A 21,820-nucleotide genomic window follows, 5' to 3' on the forward strand; every position below is an offset into this window, starting at 1 on the left:
CATCAAAATGATAGGCATTTTGTGAGCCAATAAATCATGCAGCAAGGTGTGCATTGAAGATTGTGGTGGGTTGGGGAGGTTGAAAGGAAGTATCACTGTTGTATCAGGCAAAAAGGTTTCCCTTCCTACTTCAAATCTGGAAACATAAACCCACACAGACAGGTCATGCTAAAAAATCCGGTCCTGAAGTCAAGACTAAGAAGGAAAAGCAAAAACCATTGATGAAAAGGCAGGCAAGTGGGGCAGGTGGAGGGGGGGCGGAGAGGACAACCTCCATCTAAACCATCGGATTCACACAATACATGCCAGAGAGTGAACTGAATGAAATTACTATGGCCCAGGACCAGCAGACAGTACCTGCGAACCAACAAATCACAGATACAGGTCAGAGGCAATTTCCGTTGTTGGAAAAATAATGCGGCCACCTTTGAGACCCAGATCCCTCTTTCCACACCCCACTAGTCATGAGAACAATCCTCAAAGGTCTCTTTCCAGGATCTGCTTCAAAACAACTGTGAGGGGGGAAATCGCTATGCTCCTTCCTTCAGAGGTCAAACAAGAGAACCAACCGGCTTCCTTAAAGATTGGTGGGTTTCACAGTAGAGGCTTCTTGGAACTTCACCTGTGGGTTCAAGCAGTGCTCTAGCTGAGTTCATGTGAATTGGGGAGCGAGAGATCCCTTTCTCTTTTCTACATACACACACATACCCCTTGCTGAGTGTGATAATCCAGAAAGAGAAGGCGGTACCAGTAGATTACAAGCAGAAAGGCACGTGGGAATGCAGGGGGGGATATGTGTCCCTAAATAGCTCCCTCTCTCACACCCGTGCAAAAATGCACATTGGCGCCAACTCACTCTCCTAACGGTGGGGGTATCTTGCAAGCAGAAAAGAAAAGACACCGTGTGAAGGGAGAAGAAAGGGAAGCCCGGCGTCCCTGCGTGAAAGTGCAGGCTGGCACTCAGCAGACTGAGCAGAGCAGCACGGAGCGATACGACTCAGCTTTGCGCAGGCGCCTGAATTATTTATCTCCCCGCCCTCTCTGCCCACAGTCAATCACAAACTAAAAGATGGAAACTGAGCCACATCGCAGGGCTTGTGGGATTTGGAGTTTCTTTCCTCCAAGAGCTTCCATGGAAAATGCTTCAATTCCAGTTAGCGGCAGAAGAACTACAATTCCCAGGTGCCAAAGGGCGACGATGATAGAGTCACTCGTAATCTGACCCGCCGTTCTCTCGAATACTGAGCCCTCGAAAATGTGGGGCCTGTAGCATTTACTACTTTTGCTACTAGGTTAATCTGGCAATGGTGAGGTGGCCAAGGAACAGCCTTCCAGGGTTTTTGCGGCCCAAAGTGTTGGGAATGGGGGGGGGAGGCTCGACTCAACAACTCAGAGTTCCCGTCCCCCCCCCCACCCAGCTTGTTGCTGTGCCCGTTGTCATCAGTTGAGTTTTCTTTACATTTAGTCATAGTCCCATTTTTTCACTGTGCTCCTTGACTTTCATTACTAGAGCTTGCAGATCATCCGCATTCCCCGCTATCAGAATGGTGTCATCAGTATAGTGCAGGTTATTGCTGTTTCTTCCTCCAGCTTTAAAACCATGCTCATCTTCTTCCAATCCAGCTTCTCTCAGTATATGTTAAGCATATAAATTGAATAAAAAGGGAGAAAGTATACAGCCTTGTCTTACTCTGAACGTCTGGTTCACCACTATGGAGTAAATCCACCTGTCTCCGTGGAAACACAGCTGCAGCTCATTCAGACATGTCCTTGTGTGTCTATTCCAGGGGGCCAAGGAACAGCCTTCCAGGGTTTTGGCGGCCCAAAGGGTTGGGAATGGCGGGGGTGGCAGGCCAGACTGCGGGCACTGAGAGGGCGGGGGAATGTTTGTGGGGAGGGTGCCGGGTTTTGAGCAGAATGGGTAATTGAGGGTGTGAATTGGGGCACAGGGGCACCCCGCAGGGTGTGGCACACCGGGAATATGCCCTGTTGCCCTGTGGGCCAGTCTGAGCCTGGGTGGCTCAACTCACCAACTCAGAGTTCCCCTCCCCACACGTGCGCTTTAAAGTTTTAACACGAAAGCCTTTTTAGGCTGGGAGATCCCCTGTATAGGTAAAGGGGAATCCCAGCTGGATTCCCATTTACAAGTATATTCCCCCGCGGAGCCAGCCTGCCAGCCAGTTCCATGAAATGGGGGGGGGTTCAATTCTAACTTGGACTGGCACACACACACCCCTTTTGAGGGCCTTTCTGGTTCATCCTCGGTCCAGCCAAACAGGCCTGGCTCAGTCTGAGCTGGTTCGCATAACCCTCTTTCTCTCCCCTCTCTGTCTACACTAAGTCAGAAGCAAAGCCTCCTTGGAATCTGCCATTCCCCAAATCTCATCCTTCCCTACTTTCTCTCAATATCCAGTGCACCACTATGGGATATTTTATCACACTAATTCTGCCATGTAATGTATTTGTTTCACTAATTTACTTTCATTCTCTTTTAATAAATTTGAATTTCTTCACTGAAAGCTTGTTTTGTCCCTTTGTTTTGTTATTAGTTCCATGTCTACCGCAGAGGGATAGACATTACAGTAGCAGCCCTAGGCCCCGCATCTTGTAACCATGGTTTGTGCCATAACACAGGTCCGGATGATCAAAGACAGCAAGGTTACTGAACATGAACAAAGGTTCTGCACTATGTCTGAATCCTGAAATTATTATTTTATTTTTACAAACTTGGGTAGATTATTTCCTGACCATGAATCCATTTATATACCACATCTTTGCAGTGGAGCCTAGAAACATTTCCATTCAATTGTTTATTTTCTTTCTGGGGGATTGACATCTAATACTTTTTCATCCCTGCTTGGGCCATTTTGAGGGAAGACCTTGCTGATGAATGCTGGATACCCTATGGAAGGGGAAGAAGGGGAATGTTCTGCCTGACATTTTAGAAGATAAGTCACATTGGCTATGTAGGACACATTGGCGATCTGTACCCACTTGTTATAAAATCAATGAAATATATAAAAATAAAATAAAATATATCATCTGGATGCATTTACCAGAAGCCCCTTACTGCATGTTTAGTTTTCCTCGCACTCAACGCAAGGCCCAATGACCAGCAGGCACTTGGGTCCCCAAAGTGTTAATTGAATCCTGTTATTGCCTGCTAAATAGCAAAAATTGGTTAGGAGGGAATAAAAAATGTTCTCGTGGATTGTATAGGGACCAGAGGACTGTAGGGAAAGTGTCAATCCACCCTGAAATTATCAAAATCACTATTATTCAGTTCTGCTTCTTGTGGAAGCCCCATGGCTAGATAGAGGTCATTTAATGATAAGATTGGTTAATTATAATTCAGTAGCTCATACCAGGCTACATTCACTCAGTGTATAAGGATTTTAAAATGCCCGTGTGTGCCCTAAAACTCAGGAGACGTTAACATGAATCAAACAAGGCTCTGTCAAATGGAATTTCTGTGTTGGTAAAGTGCTTTGTGGGTAGTCTTCTCTAGCTGACAAAGCAAGTGTACAGCTGGGGTCAGATTCAAAATTTGCAGGAGTTCAGAATGGTTTGGTTACTACCATTCCTCCTATATCTGCCTGCTATTTTCAGCAGGCAGAACAGCAGGCAAAGACACCTGTGCAAAATTCAGCACAATTCCAAGCCAGGTTCCAGAGAAGACATTACCATTGGGGAATTTGGATCCTTCTTACAGGGTGGTGTACTTCGATTCAACTTTACTGTACCACCAGACAGATCCACAACAGGATAGTGAGTAGTGTGTCTTTTGATTTAATGGTTGTATTGGGTCTTTTAGGTAGGGCTGATCTACTGTATGCCTATCTGGTTTAAATTATTCTAGTGGAGATTCATTATTAATGGCAGCTTCTGATATGCCTCGCATGGAGGCTGCAGCATCTAGCCATGGTGTGTGAATGGACCTTAGCAAATCTAATAGCACAGTCTGATCTTTAATCATTTGCATTCCAAATCTCCTGGGTTTGATCTCTGGCATCTCCACGCAGGGATGGGAAAGAAACTCCTCTGTCTGAAACCAGATTCACTGCCAGTCCCAATAAAGAATAGTGACCTAGCTAGACCAACAGCCTGACTCAGTATAAGGCAACTTGATAACCTTGCATGTCCCTATATCATACCAAGCACAATGATTTCAGATGTACGTTTCACATGATTTCAGATGTGTATTCAGATGTACGTGAACCAACACTATTCCTAGGTTTCTAGACTGCTAACCCAACCATCAAAAGTCAAAACACTCTAAGGAAGCAGATCCATTTGACAGTTGATCAAATTTCAAATTTCCAGTTTTAAATAGTTTTTCTCTATTTTAGTTAGAAGTAGGACAATCATCCTTTAGGAAAAAGACATTTATCAGCACAGTATAGCTCAACGTCAACTGGAAAAAGAAACTGGCAGGAATACAGAACAAGGATGCAAAGGTGCAGGGAGAGAGCAGCTAAATAGAACTGGTGCAGTAGGGAAGCAGCAATTTATGAGACCCTTCCCTTCCCCAGGAAGCCCTCTGGGCCACCTGAAAATCTGCACAGCCCTCAGGGACATATTTTCTGGTGGAACACCTGAAGAGAGGGCTTTGGGGGGAAGGGGAATGTGCAGAAAATTGCTGCTTCCCTGCTGAGCAGGTGCAGTTAGTTAGGCAGTTCTGTTAGATGCCTTTCTTGCTGCACCACCAAATCCTTTCTCTCTATGTCAGCAAGATTCCCCGATGTTTGGGCAAAACCCTTGTGGTTGTCCATGCTCTGGAGATAGTGTTTGTGCTAATGTCATAGATGTTCAGCTGTGTATGCAGGGAACAGGGGACAGAGAGGACCTCATTCAGGTCTGTCATAATGCTCCCTCTCTCCCCTGCCAAATGGTTACTATGCTGGTCTATGGTGGAGGAGTGGGGGTTTGCATCTGGACAGACAATGGATAATACCCACTTTATTGCTCCCCAATTGTTCTTTCCAGTGCATGTCTCTACTCCTGCCTCCCCTGAGTGGACATTGTCTTTTAAGCTCTATTAGAAGGAAAGGAAATGAATTTCAGGAAATGATTTCCCTCTGAAAGGAAATCAGACACTCCAATACAAATATTCTCAGCAGGAATATTGATCGGTATTCCTACATCTTTCACATTAACCTATGGTCTCAGGAATTCACCATCATATTATCCAAATGGAGAGGATGCCACCTTTTCTTTATGGAGGGCAGCAGCATCTCTAAGACCTCCTTTGTCATACAGCTGTATGACAAATGGCGATAGTAAAGTATAGATCAGTGGTAGAGCATCATTTTTGCATGCAATGGATCCAGGGTTCAATCCATGACACCTCCAGGTCGAGCTGGGAAAGACTCCAGCCTGAAAATTTGGATAGCCATCACCAGTCAGTGTAGACACCACTGAGCAATAGTCTGACTCAGATTAGAGCAGTTTCCTATGTCCCTAGAAATTCATGCAGGGGAGCTTTCTCCCAATGGCTGCATATCAACAATGGGGAAAGATGTACTGGCTGCATATCTGTATGTCGGAAAAAATATACAGTTGGGCTTAAAGTCATTCAACTATGTTTGTTTGTTTAACACATTTGTATTCTGCCCAAAACGCAAGTCTCTGGGCGGTTTACAACAAAACATTAAAAACAACCAATAAAAAGATTAAAACATTTCATCCATTAAAATTTAAAATGTTAAAACTATTAAAAACACAATGAAACTATTATGTGTTGTCTTCCATACTTGCAAGCAGAATATATATAAATGCAATAGACTTGTTTTGCTGATCTATGCATGTAAAACTACATTAAAATCTCTTTACAGTTTAATGCCTAAAAATTACCAGCATGTTCTTGCCTTCATCTTTGCAATTCAAGAGATCAACAGGAATGACCATCTCTTACCCAATATCACACTGGGATTCGAAATCTATGACAATGCTTTCAATCCGCTGAGAGCCGTTTGGAACACTCTGCAGTTCCTCTTCACAGGGCAGGGGAATCCCTTCAATTACAACTGTGACAGGAAGCTGCAACTAGTCCTTGCCATTGGTGGGCTCACCTCCCCAAATTCCATGCAGATGGCCAGTGTCTTCAATACCTACAAGATCCCACAGGTATGTCTGTTCCTAGCGATGACTAGCTGTAGTCATTCAGAAATGGCTATGTTCCTGAGGTAGCTCAGTTTGGAAGCAGCTTTTGAGAAGACAAGGCTTCCTTGTCTGGAGGAGGAAAACGTCTGTTTTCGTTCCTAAAGAAGAAAGCAAGAGGGCAAGCAAACCAACCAACAAGGGGGAAAGGACAAGGTATGTTTGTTAGGCTAGTTTTTTATTGGGTTTAATTTCTGGCTATACCCCTACTAATTGTGCAAAGAGGCACCTTTTTGATGTGGTATTCTCTTTATTTAGCAGGGGGAGAGTAACTGGTCCTATCCAACCGCAGCATGGTACCTCCAGTGACTGTTGCTGGTGTCTATATTTCTTTTTAGATTGTGAGCCCTTCAGGGACAGGGATTCATCTTATTTATTTATTATTTCTCTATGTAAACCACTCTGGAAACTTTTGCTGAGAAGTGGTATATAGATATTTGTTGTTGTTGGCTGGCTAGGGGTTCATTTTTGACAGGGCAGTTTCAATTTCAGTTTCAGTTGTGCCTAGAGAGAAAATGGGTGGGGATTGGCTACCGCTATGCTCTGAAGGTGCCTCAGTTTGGAAGCCACCCTTAAGAAGACAATGCTGAGACAAGGGAAGTTTTTCTTTTTGCAGATCTGTGAGCAGGAGTTTGGTAACAGACATCAAATGAGTTTTGTGAGGGAACTTTTAGTAGGGAAGTTGCATGTGAGCCCAGAAGTGGTCTCCCTTTATCAGAAACAAGACACCAAGCATGAAAAAATGAGTACTGCCCCACTTTTGTAACTTTCCTGGAGCAAGAGCTTGATTGCCCACTGAAGAGGGGGTGCCTCCCAGAGTGTGACTATCTGCCTGAGGTACAGAAGTTGTGGGTGTGCGTTCGGTGCAAAGAGCTCCTGGCTCTCAGGTAACAAGTGCATTCTCTTGAAGCCAAGATGGCGGACCTGGAGAAGCTCAGGGAAGCAGAGAGGTCTGTGGATGAGACCCTCTGGAATGTGATAGAGGCATCCTATTCCCATGCTGACAGCTCCTCTACTCTCATAGATGATGATGATGACGATGATGATGATGATGATGATGATGATGATGATGATTTCGGTTTCTATACCGCCCTCCCAAAAATGGTTCGGGGTGGTTTACACAGAGAAATAATAAATAAATAAGCTGGCTCCCTGTCCCCAAAGGGCTCACAATCTTAAAAAAAAAGATACAAGATAGAAACCAGCAACAGTCACTGGACGTACAATGCTGGGGGTGGATAGGGCCAGTTACTCTCCCCCTGCTAAACAAAGAGAATCACCACAGTAAAAGGTTCCTCTTTGCCCAGTTAGCAGGGGATGAAGGGATGGGGGGATGTAGAGATGCAGGGCATCAGTCTGATGAAGAGAGGGATGCTCTCTTAGAAGGGACACCTTCCTTGCGTAATGCTCCCAAATCCTCTCACACATAGGATACTCCTCCGGGGATTGGGGGCCTCCTAGTAGTGGGCAATTTGATAATTAGGAACTGAGGAAGGGGAAGAAGAGTGCAACAAAGATGATCAGAGGCATGGTGCACCTTTCTTATAAGTTAAGTCTACAGTGTCTGGGGCTTTTTAGTTTGGAAAAGGGGTGGCTATGGGGAGACATGATGGACATTTATAAAATTATGCATGGAGAAGAGAGAGTGGACAGAGAGAAATCTTTCTCCCTCTCTAACAAATCTCATGGGTCCGAAGGCCAGGTAAAATAGGACCAACTAAAGGAAGTCATTTTTCACAGAGCAGAAAATTAATCTATGGAATTCTCTGCTATGGGATGTGGCAAATATAGAACAAAAAAAATGGCATGCCCTCACCTCTTGCCAGTTGGCTTCTCAGAGGCATCTGGTAGGCCACTGTGTGAAACAGCAAGGCTGTTCTTATGTTCTTGAATAGAAAGGTTTTCATCCCCTTCCAAGTCCTTAGAGTGTTTTCTCAAAAAATTAAGGAATAATTACTAAGTCCGCTGTGCAATGTCTTGTTTTCAATACATTATTATTGTCATTTTCTTTTAATATTAGGGCCACAACTCCCCTGAAAACATTTTCTTTCAAACTGTGTTTCAACCTTGTCCCAGCTTTCACTTTCAAGTAGAAATAGTCTTTAATCTTTCTTCATCCTGTTTAGAATCCTATCCCAGTATAAGACTCAATGGTACCAGTAGTTCCTACTCAAAATAGTAGTATTGTCTTATCTGAAATATTTGATGGAAGCTGAAATTTAGTGAATTGAAGAAGTAATACTTTGATCAAGAACAAAGGGATGTCCTTGTAATACTGTTTTTAAAAAACAAAAAACAATTTCCCCCCCTTTTAGCTGAGTTATGGATCTTTTGACCCTGTGCTAAGTGATCAAACCCAGTTCCCTTTTTTCTTCCGGATGGTTCCAAGTGAAGACCTTCAATATATCGGGATTATTTTTCTGCTGAAGCATTTCAAGTGGAATTGGATCGGTCTGCTCACATCAGATGATGACAGTGGAGAAACATTTCTTCAAAATATGAGACCAAGACTTCTCCAGAGCAATATTTGTATTGCTTTGGCACAATCCATTCCAAAAGTAACAAGTCACACATCAAATACACACACTGAAAAAATGCTGGTGGAAATAGCTAATGCTGTCTGGAAGGAAGCAAAGATGAATGTGGTTCTTGTCTATGGGGATAGTCATTCTATGGAGGGTTTACGAATAATCTTAGAATCCTACGAATTTCATCTTAAGCTTCCATTGGAGAGAGTGTGGCTCATAACTGCTCAGTGGGATTGCACAACTCTTTCTTCATGGGATAAATTCACAGGGAAATCCTTCAATGGTTCTTTGTCATTCACACTTCACACAAAAGTAGTTCCAGGATTTCAGGACTTCCTGCAGAGCATAAATCCATACCAGTCTATGATATATTTCATCCATCAGTTCTGGATGTTTGCATTTCTCTGTTCACTCCCAAAGCATGGCTTATATGTTCCAAATCAAGACAACTGCACTGGGGAGAAGAAACTGGGGAGCCTTCCTGAATCTGTGCTTGAAATGGGCATGTCTGGGCAGAGCTATAACATTTACAATGCTGTTTATGCTGTAGCACATGCTCTCCATTCTATGCATTCACCGAAAACTAAACAGAAGGAAATGGAGAAAAACGGGGGAAAGAGTCTTTTATTACAGCCTGTATGTGTTTCCTCCTCCTTGTTTGCATTTCACTTCTCATTGTATTAGTTCATAACTCATACTAGCAGTTCTGTGATATAATGTTGACTCAGCCTTCCATCCTTCCGAGGTCGGTAAAATGAGTACCCAGAATGTTGGGGGCAATATGCTAAATCATTGTAAACCGCTTAGAGAGCTTTGGCTATAGAGCGGTATATAAATGTAAGTGCTAAGTGCTATGATGTCTGATTGTGGCATGCAGTTCCTGACACCCTGACTAACAAAGCACTGCTGAAGCAGTGTGAGGTAGCTTAGGCTGAGAGAGAAGAAACACCCAGAATCACCCATGAACTTCATGGCTAATTGGAGATTTGAATCTGAATTTGAAAAATTCAGTTGGAAATCAAATCAAATTGCCCTTTTAAGGGGTGACACAATTATTATGCTTTTCAACAAAAATAAATTTCAGGAAGCAAACCTGATATCAAGCAACTTGTAATTGTTTATTCAATATTCAGTATTGTTTGATGTTTTAATATGGCTGATTCCCATTCCAGAATAAGTTAAATGGATGTCACTTTTTCCAAAAGTCTTTCCCTTTGTTATAATTATCCCAAACTTGCTTTGTATATCAATTTATATGTTAGTATTCTTTGCCGTAAGATCCTGTACTATTCTTCAACAGGAATTGCTGTTGCTTCCCGTGGCTTGCTACCAATATAAACATGCTTAAAGGTATATTCCTGATAGGTATATAGTATTTCTTCTCAGTGACATCTTCCAGTTGGTGATCAAGGGATTTGTGGTTAAAGTGATAATCTTAATGCAATTTTCCACAATTTGACCCAGGGTGTGAACTTTTTCTCCTCCCAATTAGCTTCATGCTTTTCTGAGCAATATCCATTTCAATAATAGTGCTGGGGAAGAAATCTTTTTTGATGAGGAAGGGAGCCTGCCATCAGGATACGATATCATCAACTTGGTCACATTCCCCAATGACACCTTCCAGAAAGTCCAAACTGGAAGGATGGATCCCCTGGCTCGTGAAGGAAAAAGGTTCACCATGGATGGAAGTGCTACTGTATGGAACCACAAGTTTAAAGAGGTATGGAGACCTGTCCCGCCTCACCTTGCTAGTTTCCCTGACTTTAAGGGGTTTTCTCACAACCCAGTTCCAATATCAGGAGTGAAGAGTGTTGGGAGGGAGAAATGGGCTGAAAGGAATGGAGTGCCCTGATGGGGAATGCTCTGCTTCTCTCCTCTGGGCAATGCTCCAGGAGTCTCAGACTCCAGCAGTAGGGTCTAGGTGACTTCCCCCCCCCCAGACAGAGGAAATAATCAGCCTAACCCCAGATTTGCCTTGACCATGTTTGATGCCTCTGACCTCTTTTTGTCTGCCTGCAGTCAGACCCACCTTGGCTTTTGCCTGGTTCAGAGAGTAGACCCCTATTCCATACTCTTCATATGTGGATTATTTGGTTTTGAGAATAATAGAAGGGGTGGGGGGAATCGGAACATTCTTCCTTCTTGCTCCCGTTAGATGCAGCCCCGTTCCCGGTGTGTTGAGAGCTGCCAACCTGGATCCAGCAGGATTGCCCAGCAGGGAAGACAAGTTTGTTGCTATGATTGTGCTCAGTGTCCTGCGGGGAGGATTTCAACACAGATCGGTAAAAATATGTATATTGTGTAACCAAATCCAAATGTTTAAAATTCTCCTTTTCTACATCAAATATATGACTGAATTTCTAAATCTGAAATAGAATTATGTGAAAGTGATGTGAAACTAATTACCAAAATGTACAATTTGTTATTATGTGAAGAAATGAGAGATGAAGTGGTAAAATCAACAATGGTAAAATGGGCACAAAATGTAGGTCAGAATATTAACTTAGAGGCCTAGGAGAAGCTATGGAAGAAAGATCTTAAATTTATAGCATGTTATCATTTAAAAGAAAATTTAATAAAAATGATGTACAGATGGTATTTAACACCTAAGAAACTAGCTTTAATGTATAAAAATGTATCTAATAAGTGCTGGAGATGTAAAGATAGTGAGGTGTCTTTTTATCACATGTGGTGGTCCTGCAGAGAGGTAAAGAGGTTTTGGCATATGATTTATGATGAACTTTAAAAGATTTTGAAATGTATATTTCATAAGAGACCTGAATCCTTTCTGTTGGGTATAATCAATGAAGAAATCTTGGGGCGGGGGGGGGAATAGAAATTTATTCCTATATCTTACGACGACAGCTAGAATGGTTCTTGGCAGAAATGGAGATCTGTGGAAATTCCAGCAAGAGAAGAATGGTTGAGGAAGGCATATGAATATGCAGAAATGGCAAAACTTACTGTATTAGTAAGAGATAGTCATATAGAAAACTTTGTAGAAGATTGGAAACCCTTTTGCGGAATATAAAAAACAATGTGAATTTGGATTTATTAAGGGGGGTTGAAATGTAAAGATAACAGTTGGGGGATTTGTTATAGTAATGAAACTATTAGATTACTATGGTGATGAAAACAAGGATTAGAACGTAATAACTAGATATATAAATACGTAGAAAATATTCACATGAGAGCAAACATGGATGTTATAGTATAACTGTGTTGAAAGATGAACCGGAAGTCACACTGATATGTAGAAAACTAATAAACATAAAATGCAAATATATATATATATGACTGAATTCCTCAACATACGTCTGTTGAACTCAAGTACTAGTGCCAAGATCTGAGGGTTTTATTTAGTCTGGCAAATCTTTTCACTTGGAAAACTTTCCCTACTCCTTCTCCAGGAGCAGCAATCTGCCTTCTGCAGCATCATCTAGGACTTAATCTTCAGGTATTAGCACCCTTGCACGGAAAAGAAGCATTTTGTTTTCTTACAACTAAATTCTCAGCATATGTAGGCTTTGTATGTGAAGCCAGAATCTGTAACCATTCCAAAATCTAGAAAAAGTCTGTGCAGGATAGAAACTATGGCATTTATGATGAGCAATCCTTTAGTTTAACTTTTCAGGTGCTGGCCTTTGCAGAAGAACATCCTGGATTCTTTGAAAGTTAAAACAATAAGCTGCAATGGCCGATGTTCCCTTTAGAAAAAGCTGGTGCTAGGTGAGATGCACTGATGCTGCTGAAGGGGTCAACGAAGGGAACACTGCTACTACTTGGGGACAGTGAATTTGGATGATTGCTACTTCCCCCCAGAAGCATTATTTGCCAGTTGAAAATATGTCCCTGAGGGTTATGTAGCTATCAGGGACATTGTTTAGACTGGCGCAGAACACTTCAGAGGGAAGGAGAGATCATCAAAAATTGATCTCCCTCTCATGGGTGCTGGTGCTGTATTACCCTTCATAGGTAGTACTGGCTTTTAGCAACTCAACATTTCAGCCAATATAAACAAAATAAAACAAGCAGAAAAGATGCCTACAAATGGCACAGTTCCTGCAAATGAGGAACAGCAAGTGTTTTGCTCCTAAAAATGGTCAAAGAGATTATATTTATTGCTTGTTTGTTTTTCATTTTCATATTGCCTCCTGTTAAACACTTCAAGGCAGTGTAGAATAGGGATGTGCGTAACTTTTTGGGTGTTTCGGCACCAAAATGAAACACCCAATCACCATCCCAAAATGTTTTAGAGCCGAAACAAATCGCCCCTGGGTTGGCTCCAAAATTTTTGTAAGTTTTGGTCCTCCATTTTGTGACCGAGATAGTGCTTCTCCTTCCTCCTCCATTTTGAGTTCTGACATGTGCTTGAATTTCCCACCTTTCAGCTTTCCATTGACTTCAATGCAAAGTTCCGATCTGCAACGGAATGCCCATATTTGGCTCTGCAGGATCCAAACTAATCTCCCATTGGCCAAGGGGAGATGAAGGAGGGGGCAAGTGTGGGGGTGGATTTTTGGAGGTGTTTTCAGGGGGGTATTAAAGGGCCAGCAGCCATTTCTTCCTTTCTGCTGCCTCATGTGGGGAGAGAGTTCTTTTGCCTGATTGCTCAGCCTTGCCATCACACATCCACCATGGCCTCCAACCATTCTTCAGCATTGCTGCCATTGCTGCCTTTTTTTCTCCAGCAATTTTTTAATTGAGAAAAAGAAGATGATTCCATCTTTTATTCCTTCTGCCTTGCTGACACAAACAGCCTGCTACCTGAGCCATCCTGGGACCTTGGCTGGATTCTCTCCTGCTTTTTTCCCTTTTGTATCTGTGAAAAAGAGAATTTGATAATTCAACCTTTTTTGGCCATCACATAGTTGTTTTGACCTGTACTGAGAGAAGAATGCTGTCTGCCTGCACAAGCAGCCACCACCACCAGCCCCAGATCTTCCAGATTTTTGAGCCTTTTGTGGATGCCCCATCTAAAGACTGAAGAAGGAGCAGGAGAGAGAGAGACCACCAGACCAACAGAAGTAGCAGCCCAACATTTTGGAGAAGAGAAGACTTAGTGGTGAGTTTATTTTAACACACACATACTGTACACACACGCACCACTCTGGGCCTAGGCGCTGCCTATGAGTCTCTCTGTGTGTGTGTGTTTTAAATAAACCAATCCATCCCCCCATTTTATAGAGCAGTAGCAGTATATTAAACCGATTCTCTCAGCCATTATTTTGTATCTTCTTGTCCGGCTGGCTATACCCCATTGTGTCTCTGCTGTTGGGACATTGTATCTCTGCTCTTTTTATCCATCCATCTCCTCCTACTAGCAACTATTATTATTGACAATGTTGCCTCCTCTTTTCTTTCGTTGAATATTTTGAGTTGATGCTGAAATGAAAATGATGAATGTTAATGTGATAATATTAATATGATATATATAATGCTGATGCCCTGATGTGATGTGATGATGATTATGAGTTGCTGTTGTTCATGCATTTCTGTTTTGTGATATGCTTTGCTTTCCAAACCACTTGCCTCTTTAATGTTTATTATCTGATACTTTGCTTTATGGCAGAAGGTTCTGTCTCTCTGTGTGGACTTCTTGTTTGCAATGAAAAAGTGGATTGGGTCATATTGTGAGTTGTAGCATCATCAGAGTTTTTATTCAAAGATTGCTTGCATCATGATGTGCTGGTGCCACAGGCTCTGATCCGGTGCAGAAATTTATTTATTTATTTATTTATTTATTTATTTATTTATTTATTTATTTATTTATTTATTTATTTGAACTTTTACACTACCTCTAACTGTCATCTCTGTGCAGTTCACAATAATATAAAACAAGTTAAAAACATATACAAAAAACTTAAAACAATTTAACAATTGAAAAATAAACCAGAGATTAAAACCTAAAAAAATTTAAAAGCTGGGAAAGCTTGGTGAAAACATGGGTTTTGAGGTGCTTTTTAAAAATATTACCAGAGATGGGGAGAATCGTATCTCAGCAGGGAGCACATACCACACTCTTGGGGCAGCACTCGAGAAGGCCCGCCTCTGTGTAGCCACCAAATAAGTTGGCGGTAACTGAAGAAGGACCTCCTCAGATGACCTCAATGGGCGGTGAGGCTCGTAGTGAAGAAGACGCTATCTTAGATACACAGGGCCTAAGCCGTTTAGGGCTTTATAAGTTATAATTAGCACTTTGTATTTTGTCCAGAAACCTATTGGCAGCCAGTGTACCTCCATCACTGTTTTGAGGTCATTGATCTCGAGAAACAGGAGCAGCTGGCGTATCGGCCGGAGCTGATAGAAAGCACCCCTGGCCACCCTTATTGTTCTGACCCCGCACAATAAGTACCTCTGTCTTATTTGGATTCAGCTTCAGTTTATTCTCCCTCATCCAGCCCATTACTGCTTCCAGGCAGGCATTTAGGGAGGATATGCCAGCTCCTGAAGAAGTTGACATGGAGAACTAGATCTGCGTGTCAAAAGTATACTGGTAACACTGAACTCCAAATCCCCTGATGATCTCTCCCAGCGTTTTCATGTAGATGTTAAAAAACATTAAGTATGGAGCCTTGAGGGGAACCATACTTACGCTCAGAGTTTGAAGAGCAACAGTCTCCAATTGACACCATCTGGAATCTGTCCGAGAGGTAGGAGCAGAACCTCTGTAAAAGAGTGCCTCCCACCCTCAACCCCCTCAGACATTCCAGAAGAATACTATGGTTGATAGTATTGAAAGCCTCCGAGAGATCCAAAAGGACCAAAAGGTCATACTTCCTCTGTCAATTCCCAATTGAACATCATCCATCAGGCTGACCAAGGCAGTCTCCACCACATAGCCAACCCTTGAGTCTATATAATCAGTTTCCTCCAAGACCGACTAGAGTTGAGGCCACCACCTTCTCAATTACCTTTCACGGCAATGGAAGGCTGGAAACAGGCCTATAATTGCTCAACTCTGAGGGATCTAATGCAGGTTTTTTTAGAAGAAGTGTAAGTGTAAGAAGTGTTCTTAAGACAAGGAGGCATCCTGCCCTCCCTCAGAGAAGCATTTATGATTTACACCAGGCTGTCTACAACAGCCCCCTTGCTAGATAGAACAAGCCATGTTGGACAAGGGTCAAGAGAACAAGTGGTAGGCCTCAATGCTCCAAGCAGCTTGTCCACCTCCTCAGGAGTTACAAACTGAAACCGATCCAGTCAAATCACATAAGGAGTTGTTGGGCACCTACAGTGCAGGCATCAAATTAATTGTGGAGTCTCCATCTATGTCGGCCTGACTCTGAGAGATTTTATGTGGGGAAAACTATTTAAACACATTGCAGGGGTAATTGATGATTCCAAATTCTGGTTCAAGGGAGGGGAATACTAGTCCCCTCACAACCCTGAACAACTCCACTGGACGTGAACTCACAGGGCAATATGGGCAGAAAAGAATCACTTCTTTGCCGGACGTATTGCCGGAGCATAAATCCTTAGATGTGCTCTATATCTCAATCTGTATATCTCAATCTTCGAGCCGAGTCTTTCTCCACTTGCACTCCAGTTGCCAGCCTTGCCACTTCAGCCCCCATAGATCTTCCGTATACCAAGGGGCCAATTTTGAAGCGGATCAGAGAGGACGCTTGGGAGCAATCGTGTCTACTGCCCTGGTGAGCAAGTTGTTCCAATTCTCAACCAGGGTGTCAACAGGAGCACCAGCAAAGCAACATTGAATTCATCCAAGGCTTCTTGGAATCCTACTGGATCCAATAACCTCTTCAGGTGGACCATTCTAATAGGCCCCTTGCCCCTGCAGAGGTGGGAACTGCTTGTAAGTCCAACCTTAACCAGATGGTGGTCTGTCTATGACAATGCGGAAATCACATGTGTCCACATCCATGGAATACCCCCATGATCAGAGTAAAAGACCAAATCAAGCATGTGACCTGCAATATGCGTCGGTCCAGAGACCACTTGGGACAGGCCCATAGTTGTCATGGCTGCTATGAATTCCTGAGCTGCCCTGGACAGATTGGTCCCAAAATGAACATTGCAGTCCCCTAGCACCAAGAGTCTGGGAGACTCCAACGCGGTTTCCACGACCAAGTCCGTGAGCTCAGTAAGAGATTCCGCTGGGCAGCAGGGTGTTCGGTACAACAAAAGAAGTCCCAATCTATCCCTGGTCCCCAAACTTAAGTACACACATTCCATATGGTCTGATACCCTAACAGGGACCCTGGTAAGGGAGATGCTATCCTTATAGAACACAGCCATGCCACCTCCCCACCCACGTCCCCTCACCTGCTCCACTACAGAATATCCTGGAGGTTAAGCTGGAACCAGACTGGACCACTAGCCTCCCACAACTAAGTCTCAGTAATACATACTAGGTGGGATCCTTTATCCATAATCAAATCTCGTATGAGCTCTGGCTTGTTTTGGACTGACCTGGCAGAGGAGCAAGGTAAGGCTATATGGCTTGTTGGCAATGCTCCCTAAGGTCAAAGAGCTGGAGAGACAGCCTGAAGGGGAGACAGGTATTAAATTTCTGACTACCCTTCCTCTGGAACAGCCTGCTGACCTGCCAACATTTCTTCTTCTATTCCCAACCACTACCAGGATAGCTGCCCCATAGTCAACGAAGGCAATGTCAAAGAAATGCACCAAAAAATTGTGTGCCATCATTTTTGTCATTGTCGTCATCACTCTTTCGACTTGCGGAGGTGGAAGGGGGGCAAAACTTTGCTGTTTGAGATTTTTAATGACAAACCATGAATCCACTCACATTTGCTACCAGAGAATCTACACTCAGAACATCTCAGAAACAACAAAACCCAGTACCCCATAGGTTAGCAACCCATGGGGGTGGTTGGTACCGTCTGTGCACTACACCGCCACTCGCTCTGGGCCACACCAGTGCCCCCCAAGTGCAGTTATGGGGCTCCTGAAACCTCCATTATTCCCTATGAGAAAAACCTTAAAGATGCGTAAACTTCAAAAATCACTTAAAAATCACCCTTTGCCCAATTCCTTTGAAATACTTCTGGTAGCTTCTTTGCCACCACTAGGCATCACCACCAACCACATTCTTCCCGGAGCCAAACCTTTCCTCCTGACATGAAGAGGAAAAGCTTAAAGATGCATGAACTTCAAAAGATCACCAAAAATCAGCCCTTTGCCCAATTCCTTTTTGGGTGGTAGCCTCCAACCATTAGGCGCTACCACACCACCCTGCTCTTTTGGCTCCAGGACCAGTTTTTGGATCCTAAATGATTCAGATTCAGATTTTGAATAATTCAGATTCGAAGCGAATCTGGCGTGATTTGGATGGGTCTGATTTGGATCCCAAATGAAACAGAGATGTTTTTATTTGGGTCCAAATTGAAACACAGAAAATCCGAAATGCACACCCCTAGTGTAGAACACAGATAAAATGAAATAAATCATTAAATTAAAAACTATAAAAACAGCAAAAGTAAGAGCAGCATAAAATCTATCAACATATCACATGAGAGGGAGGAAACGTTAACAACCTGCTTTGTAATATAACAAACCAGTCAACAGATTCGTTCCTTGGCAAAACAAAGACTTTGTTGATGTATTTCAGATGCAGACCAGTGTGAGATGTGCCCAGAAGATCAATGTCCAAATGAGAAACAGGATCAATGCATCGCAAAAACGATGACCTATTTATCCTATGGAGAACCATTGGGAGCGGTTTTGATTTCTTTTGCTCTTTTGTTTTCCCTGATCACCTTTGCTGTGATTGGGATCTTTGTTCTGCTCCGCAAAACTCCCATTGTGAAAGCCAATAACTGGAGCATTACTTGTACCCTTCTCTCCTCTCTGCGGCTATGCTTTCTCTGCTCCTTCCTATTCATTGGTCAGCCTAGGAAGGTGACCTGCCTCCTCAGACAAACCGTGTTTGGCATCACCTTTACTGTTGCTCTTTCCTCTGTGTTGGCTAAAACCATCACTGTTGTTCTGGCCTTCCTGGCCACCAAGCCGGGAAACAGGATGAGGAGATGGATAGGGAAGAGGCTGGCAGTATCGGTCATCATTCTCTGTTCACTTATTCAAATTGGCATCTGTGCTGTGTGGCTGGCAAACACTCCCCCTTTCCCAGAGTTTGACATGCACTCTCAGATCAGTGAGATCATTGTGCAATGCAATGAAGGCTCAAACACCATGTTCTACATCGTCCTGGGCTACATGGGTTTTCTGGCCATCATCAGCTTCACTGTGGCCTTCCATGCTAGAAAGTTACCAGATAGCTTTAATGAAGCCAAGCTGATCACCTTCAGCATGCTGGTCTTCTGCACTGTTTGGATTACTTTTGTCCCAAGCTACTTGAGCACCAAGGGGAAATACATGGTGGCTGTGGAGCTCTTCTCCATCATGGCCTCTAGTGGTGGACTGTTGAGTTGTATCTTCCTCCCCAAATGCTACATTATGATTCTTAGACCTGATCTGAACACCAGAGAGCAACTAGTAAGGAAACAATATTGAGACACTGGACTCTTTCTGCCTTTTCTTGTTCTTCGGCACCATGTCTCTCATCATTATATTCCCATATTAGTAGTGAAGGAAGGCGTAGATTAGAGAATACAGTCAACATGGGTGGTATCGGTGACTAAGCGTAGGTGATATCGGGACAATGGGGGGAACTGTGGAAGAGCTGCTCGAACAATGAGCCATATTGCACAGCTCTGGCACTGCTTTGAAGGACACAGCAGCCCGGCAGCACCATGTGTCCAGAATGCAGCACTGGATGTCAGCCAGCCTACAGTGTGGGCCACAGACTAATAGTTCTCTCAAAGAAGGGAGATAACTGTAGACAGGCTAATACTTAAGGTTAGGTGAAAAAAGAATGGCTGACAACCAGACTAACGCAGTGTGTGGCCATCAAATGAAGCTCGTGTGTTTGACATGCATTCCACATTCATCCAGATCATGGTGCAGTGCAATGAAGGGTCTGTTACATTGGTTTTCTGGCCATCATCAGCTTCACTGTGGCCTTCCATGCTAGAATGTTACTGATGGATTTAAATTTATTTATTTATTTATTTATCATTTATTTATTTAATTTGTATTTAACATATTTTTATACCGCCCAAAACTTACATCTCTGGGTGGTTTACAACAAAAACAAGAAATTTTAAACACAACAATTTAAATTTTTTAAAACAATATTCTAAAAACAACATTAAAACAATTTAATGAAGCCAAGCAGATCACCTTCAGCATGCTGTTCTTCTGCAGTGTTTGGATGCCAGGGCTGGACTGGGGGCACTGAGAGGGCGGTGGAATGTATGTGGGGAGGGAGCCAGGATTTGAGCAGAATGGCTACCTAAGGGTGGGAGTATTCATTGCTGCCAAGTGCAGCGGGGCGCAGTCAACATGGAGACCAGGGGTCCCTAGATGGTTTTTAATGTAAGCTGAGTTAATTGTAGCTCCCGCACAGGTTGAATCAGGAAGGCCCCACTCTGAATGCACATGGTGCCCACACACTGCCTTGAAACTGTCACTCAGAACAAAACTCACTCTACACTCAGATGAAAAAAATTAGAGAGAACACTGATGGAGACCAGGCCTCCCAGAAGCGTTGTATATCAATGGCACATATTGTAATACATGCTTGGAGTGCAGAAATGTGAAAAAAATGCTTGAATACAGATCAGCAATCATGTTCACTGGCCACATATTTCACAAGTGTTGAGCACACATGAATGGCTGCTATTCATTCTCAGCTCTACGACAGCAGTGGGGGAGCAAAGGGGGCTAATCTTTGCAAGGATGATAGCAGTGCCCTCCACCTTTGACCCAGCTTCTGGAGGGGAATATAGTATTTGTGCATGCATGGAGATGTACACACACACACACACACACACACACAATGCCTCTGCATATTCCTCCCATCATAATGATGGGCATTTTACGAGCCAATAAATCATGCAGCAAGGTGTGCATTGAAGAATGGGGTGGGTTGGGGAGGTTGAAGGGAGGGATCACTGTTCTATCAGGCAAAAAGGTTTCCCTTCCTACTTCAGATCTGGAAACATAAACCCACACAGACAGGTCATGCTAAAAAATCTGGTCCTGAAGTCATGAATAAGGAGGAAAAGCAAAAACCATTGATGAAAAGGCAGGCAAGTGGGGCAGGTGGACCGGGGGGAGAGGACAACCTCCATCTAAACCATCTGATTCACACAATGCATGCCAGAGAGTGAACTGAATGAAATTACTATGGTCCAGGACCAGCAAACAGTACCTGCGAACCAACAAATCACAGATACAGGTCAGAGGCCATTTCCGTTGTTGGAAAAATAATGCGGCCACCTTTGAGACCCAGATCCCTCTTTCCACACCCCACTAGTCATGAGAACAATCCTCAAAGGTCTCTTTCCAGGATCTGCTTCAAAACAACTGTGAGGAGGGAAATCGCTATGCTCCTTTCTTCAGAAGTCAAACAAGAGAACCAACCGGCTTCCTTAAAGATTGGTGGGTTTCACAGTAGAGGCTTCTTGGAATGTCACCTGTGGGTTCAAGCAGTGCTCTAGCTGAGTTCGTGTGAACTGGGGAGTGAAAGAGCCCTTTCTCTCTTCTCCATACACACACATACCCCTTGCTGAGTGTGATACTCCAGAAAGAGAAGGCGGCACCAGTAGATTACAAGCAGAAAGGCACATGGGAATGCAGGGGGGGATATGTGTCCCTAAATAGCTCCCCCTCTCACACACATGCAAAAATGTGGGGCCCGTAGCATTTGCTACTTTTGCTACTAGGTTAATCCGGCCGTGGTGAGGTGGCCAAGGAACAGCCTTCCAGGGTTTTTGCGGCCCAAAGTGTTGGGAATGCGGTGGGGGGGAGGCTCGACTCACCAACTCAGAGTTCCCCTCCCCCCACCCAGCTGGTTGCTGTGCCCGTTGTCATCAGTTGAGTTTTCTTTACATTTAGACATAGTCCCATTTTTTCACTGTGCTCCTTGACTTTCATTACTAGAGCTTGCAGATATTCCGCATTCTCCGCTATAAGAATGGTGTCATCAGTATAGTATTGGTTATTGCTGTTTCTTCCTCCAGCTTTAAAACCATGCTCATCTTCTTCCAATCTGGCTTCTCTCAGTATATGTTCAGCATATAAATTGA

At 43.4% G+C, this 21,820-nt stretch overlaps 1 protein-coding gene across 1 annotated transcript; it reads left to right on the forward strand.

Annotated features, from left to right (window-relative positions):
- Positions 1-2,613: 2,613 nt before the first annotated feature.
- Positions 2,614-19,154, forward strand: LOC128330914 (vomeronasal type-2 receptor 26-like; the record flags this gene model as incomplete). The annotated part of the gene is made up of 5 exons (XM_053264279.1): positions 2,614-2,678; positions 5,835-6,126; positions 10,180-10,407; positions 10,843-10,969; positions 18,280-19,154. Coding segments are annotated over exons 1-5 (1,587 nt in total), but the record flags the coding sequence as incomplete, so codon positions are not given.
- Between the last annotated feature and the right edge of the window lie 2,666 nt (positions 19,155-21,820).

The sequence above is a fragment of the Hemicordylus capensis genome, chromosome 6 (genome assembly GCF_027244095.1).
Source record: "Hemicordylus capensis ecotype Gifberg chromosome 6, rHemCap1.1.pri, whole genome shotgun sequence".
In the NCBI taxonomy this organism is placed as follows: domain Eukaryota; kingdom Metazoa; phylum Chordata; class Lepidosauria; order Squamata; family Cordylidae; genus Hemicordylus; species Hemicordylus capensis.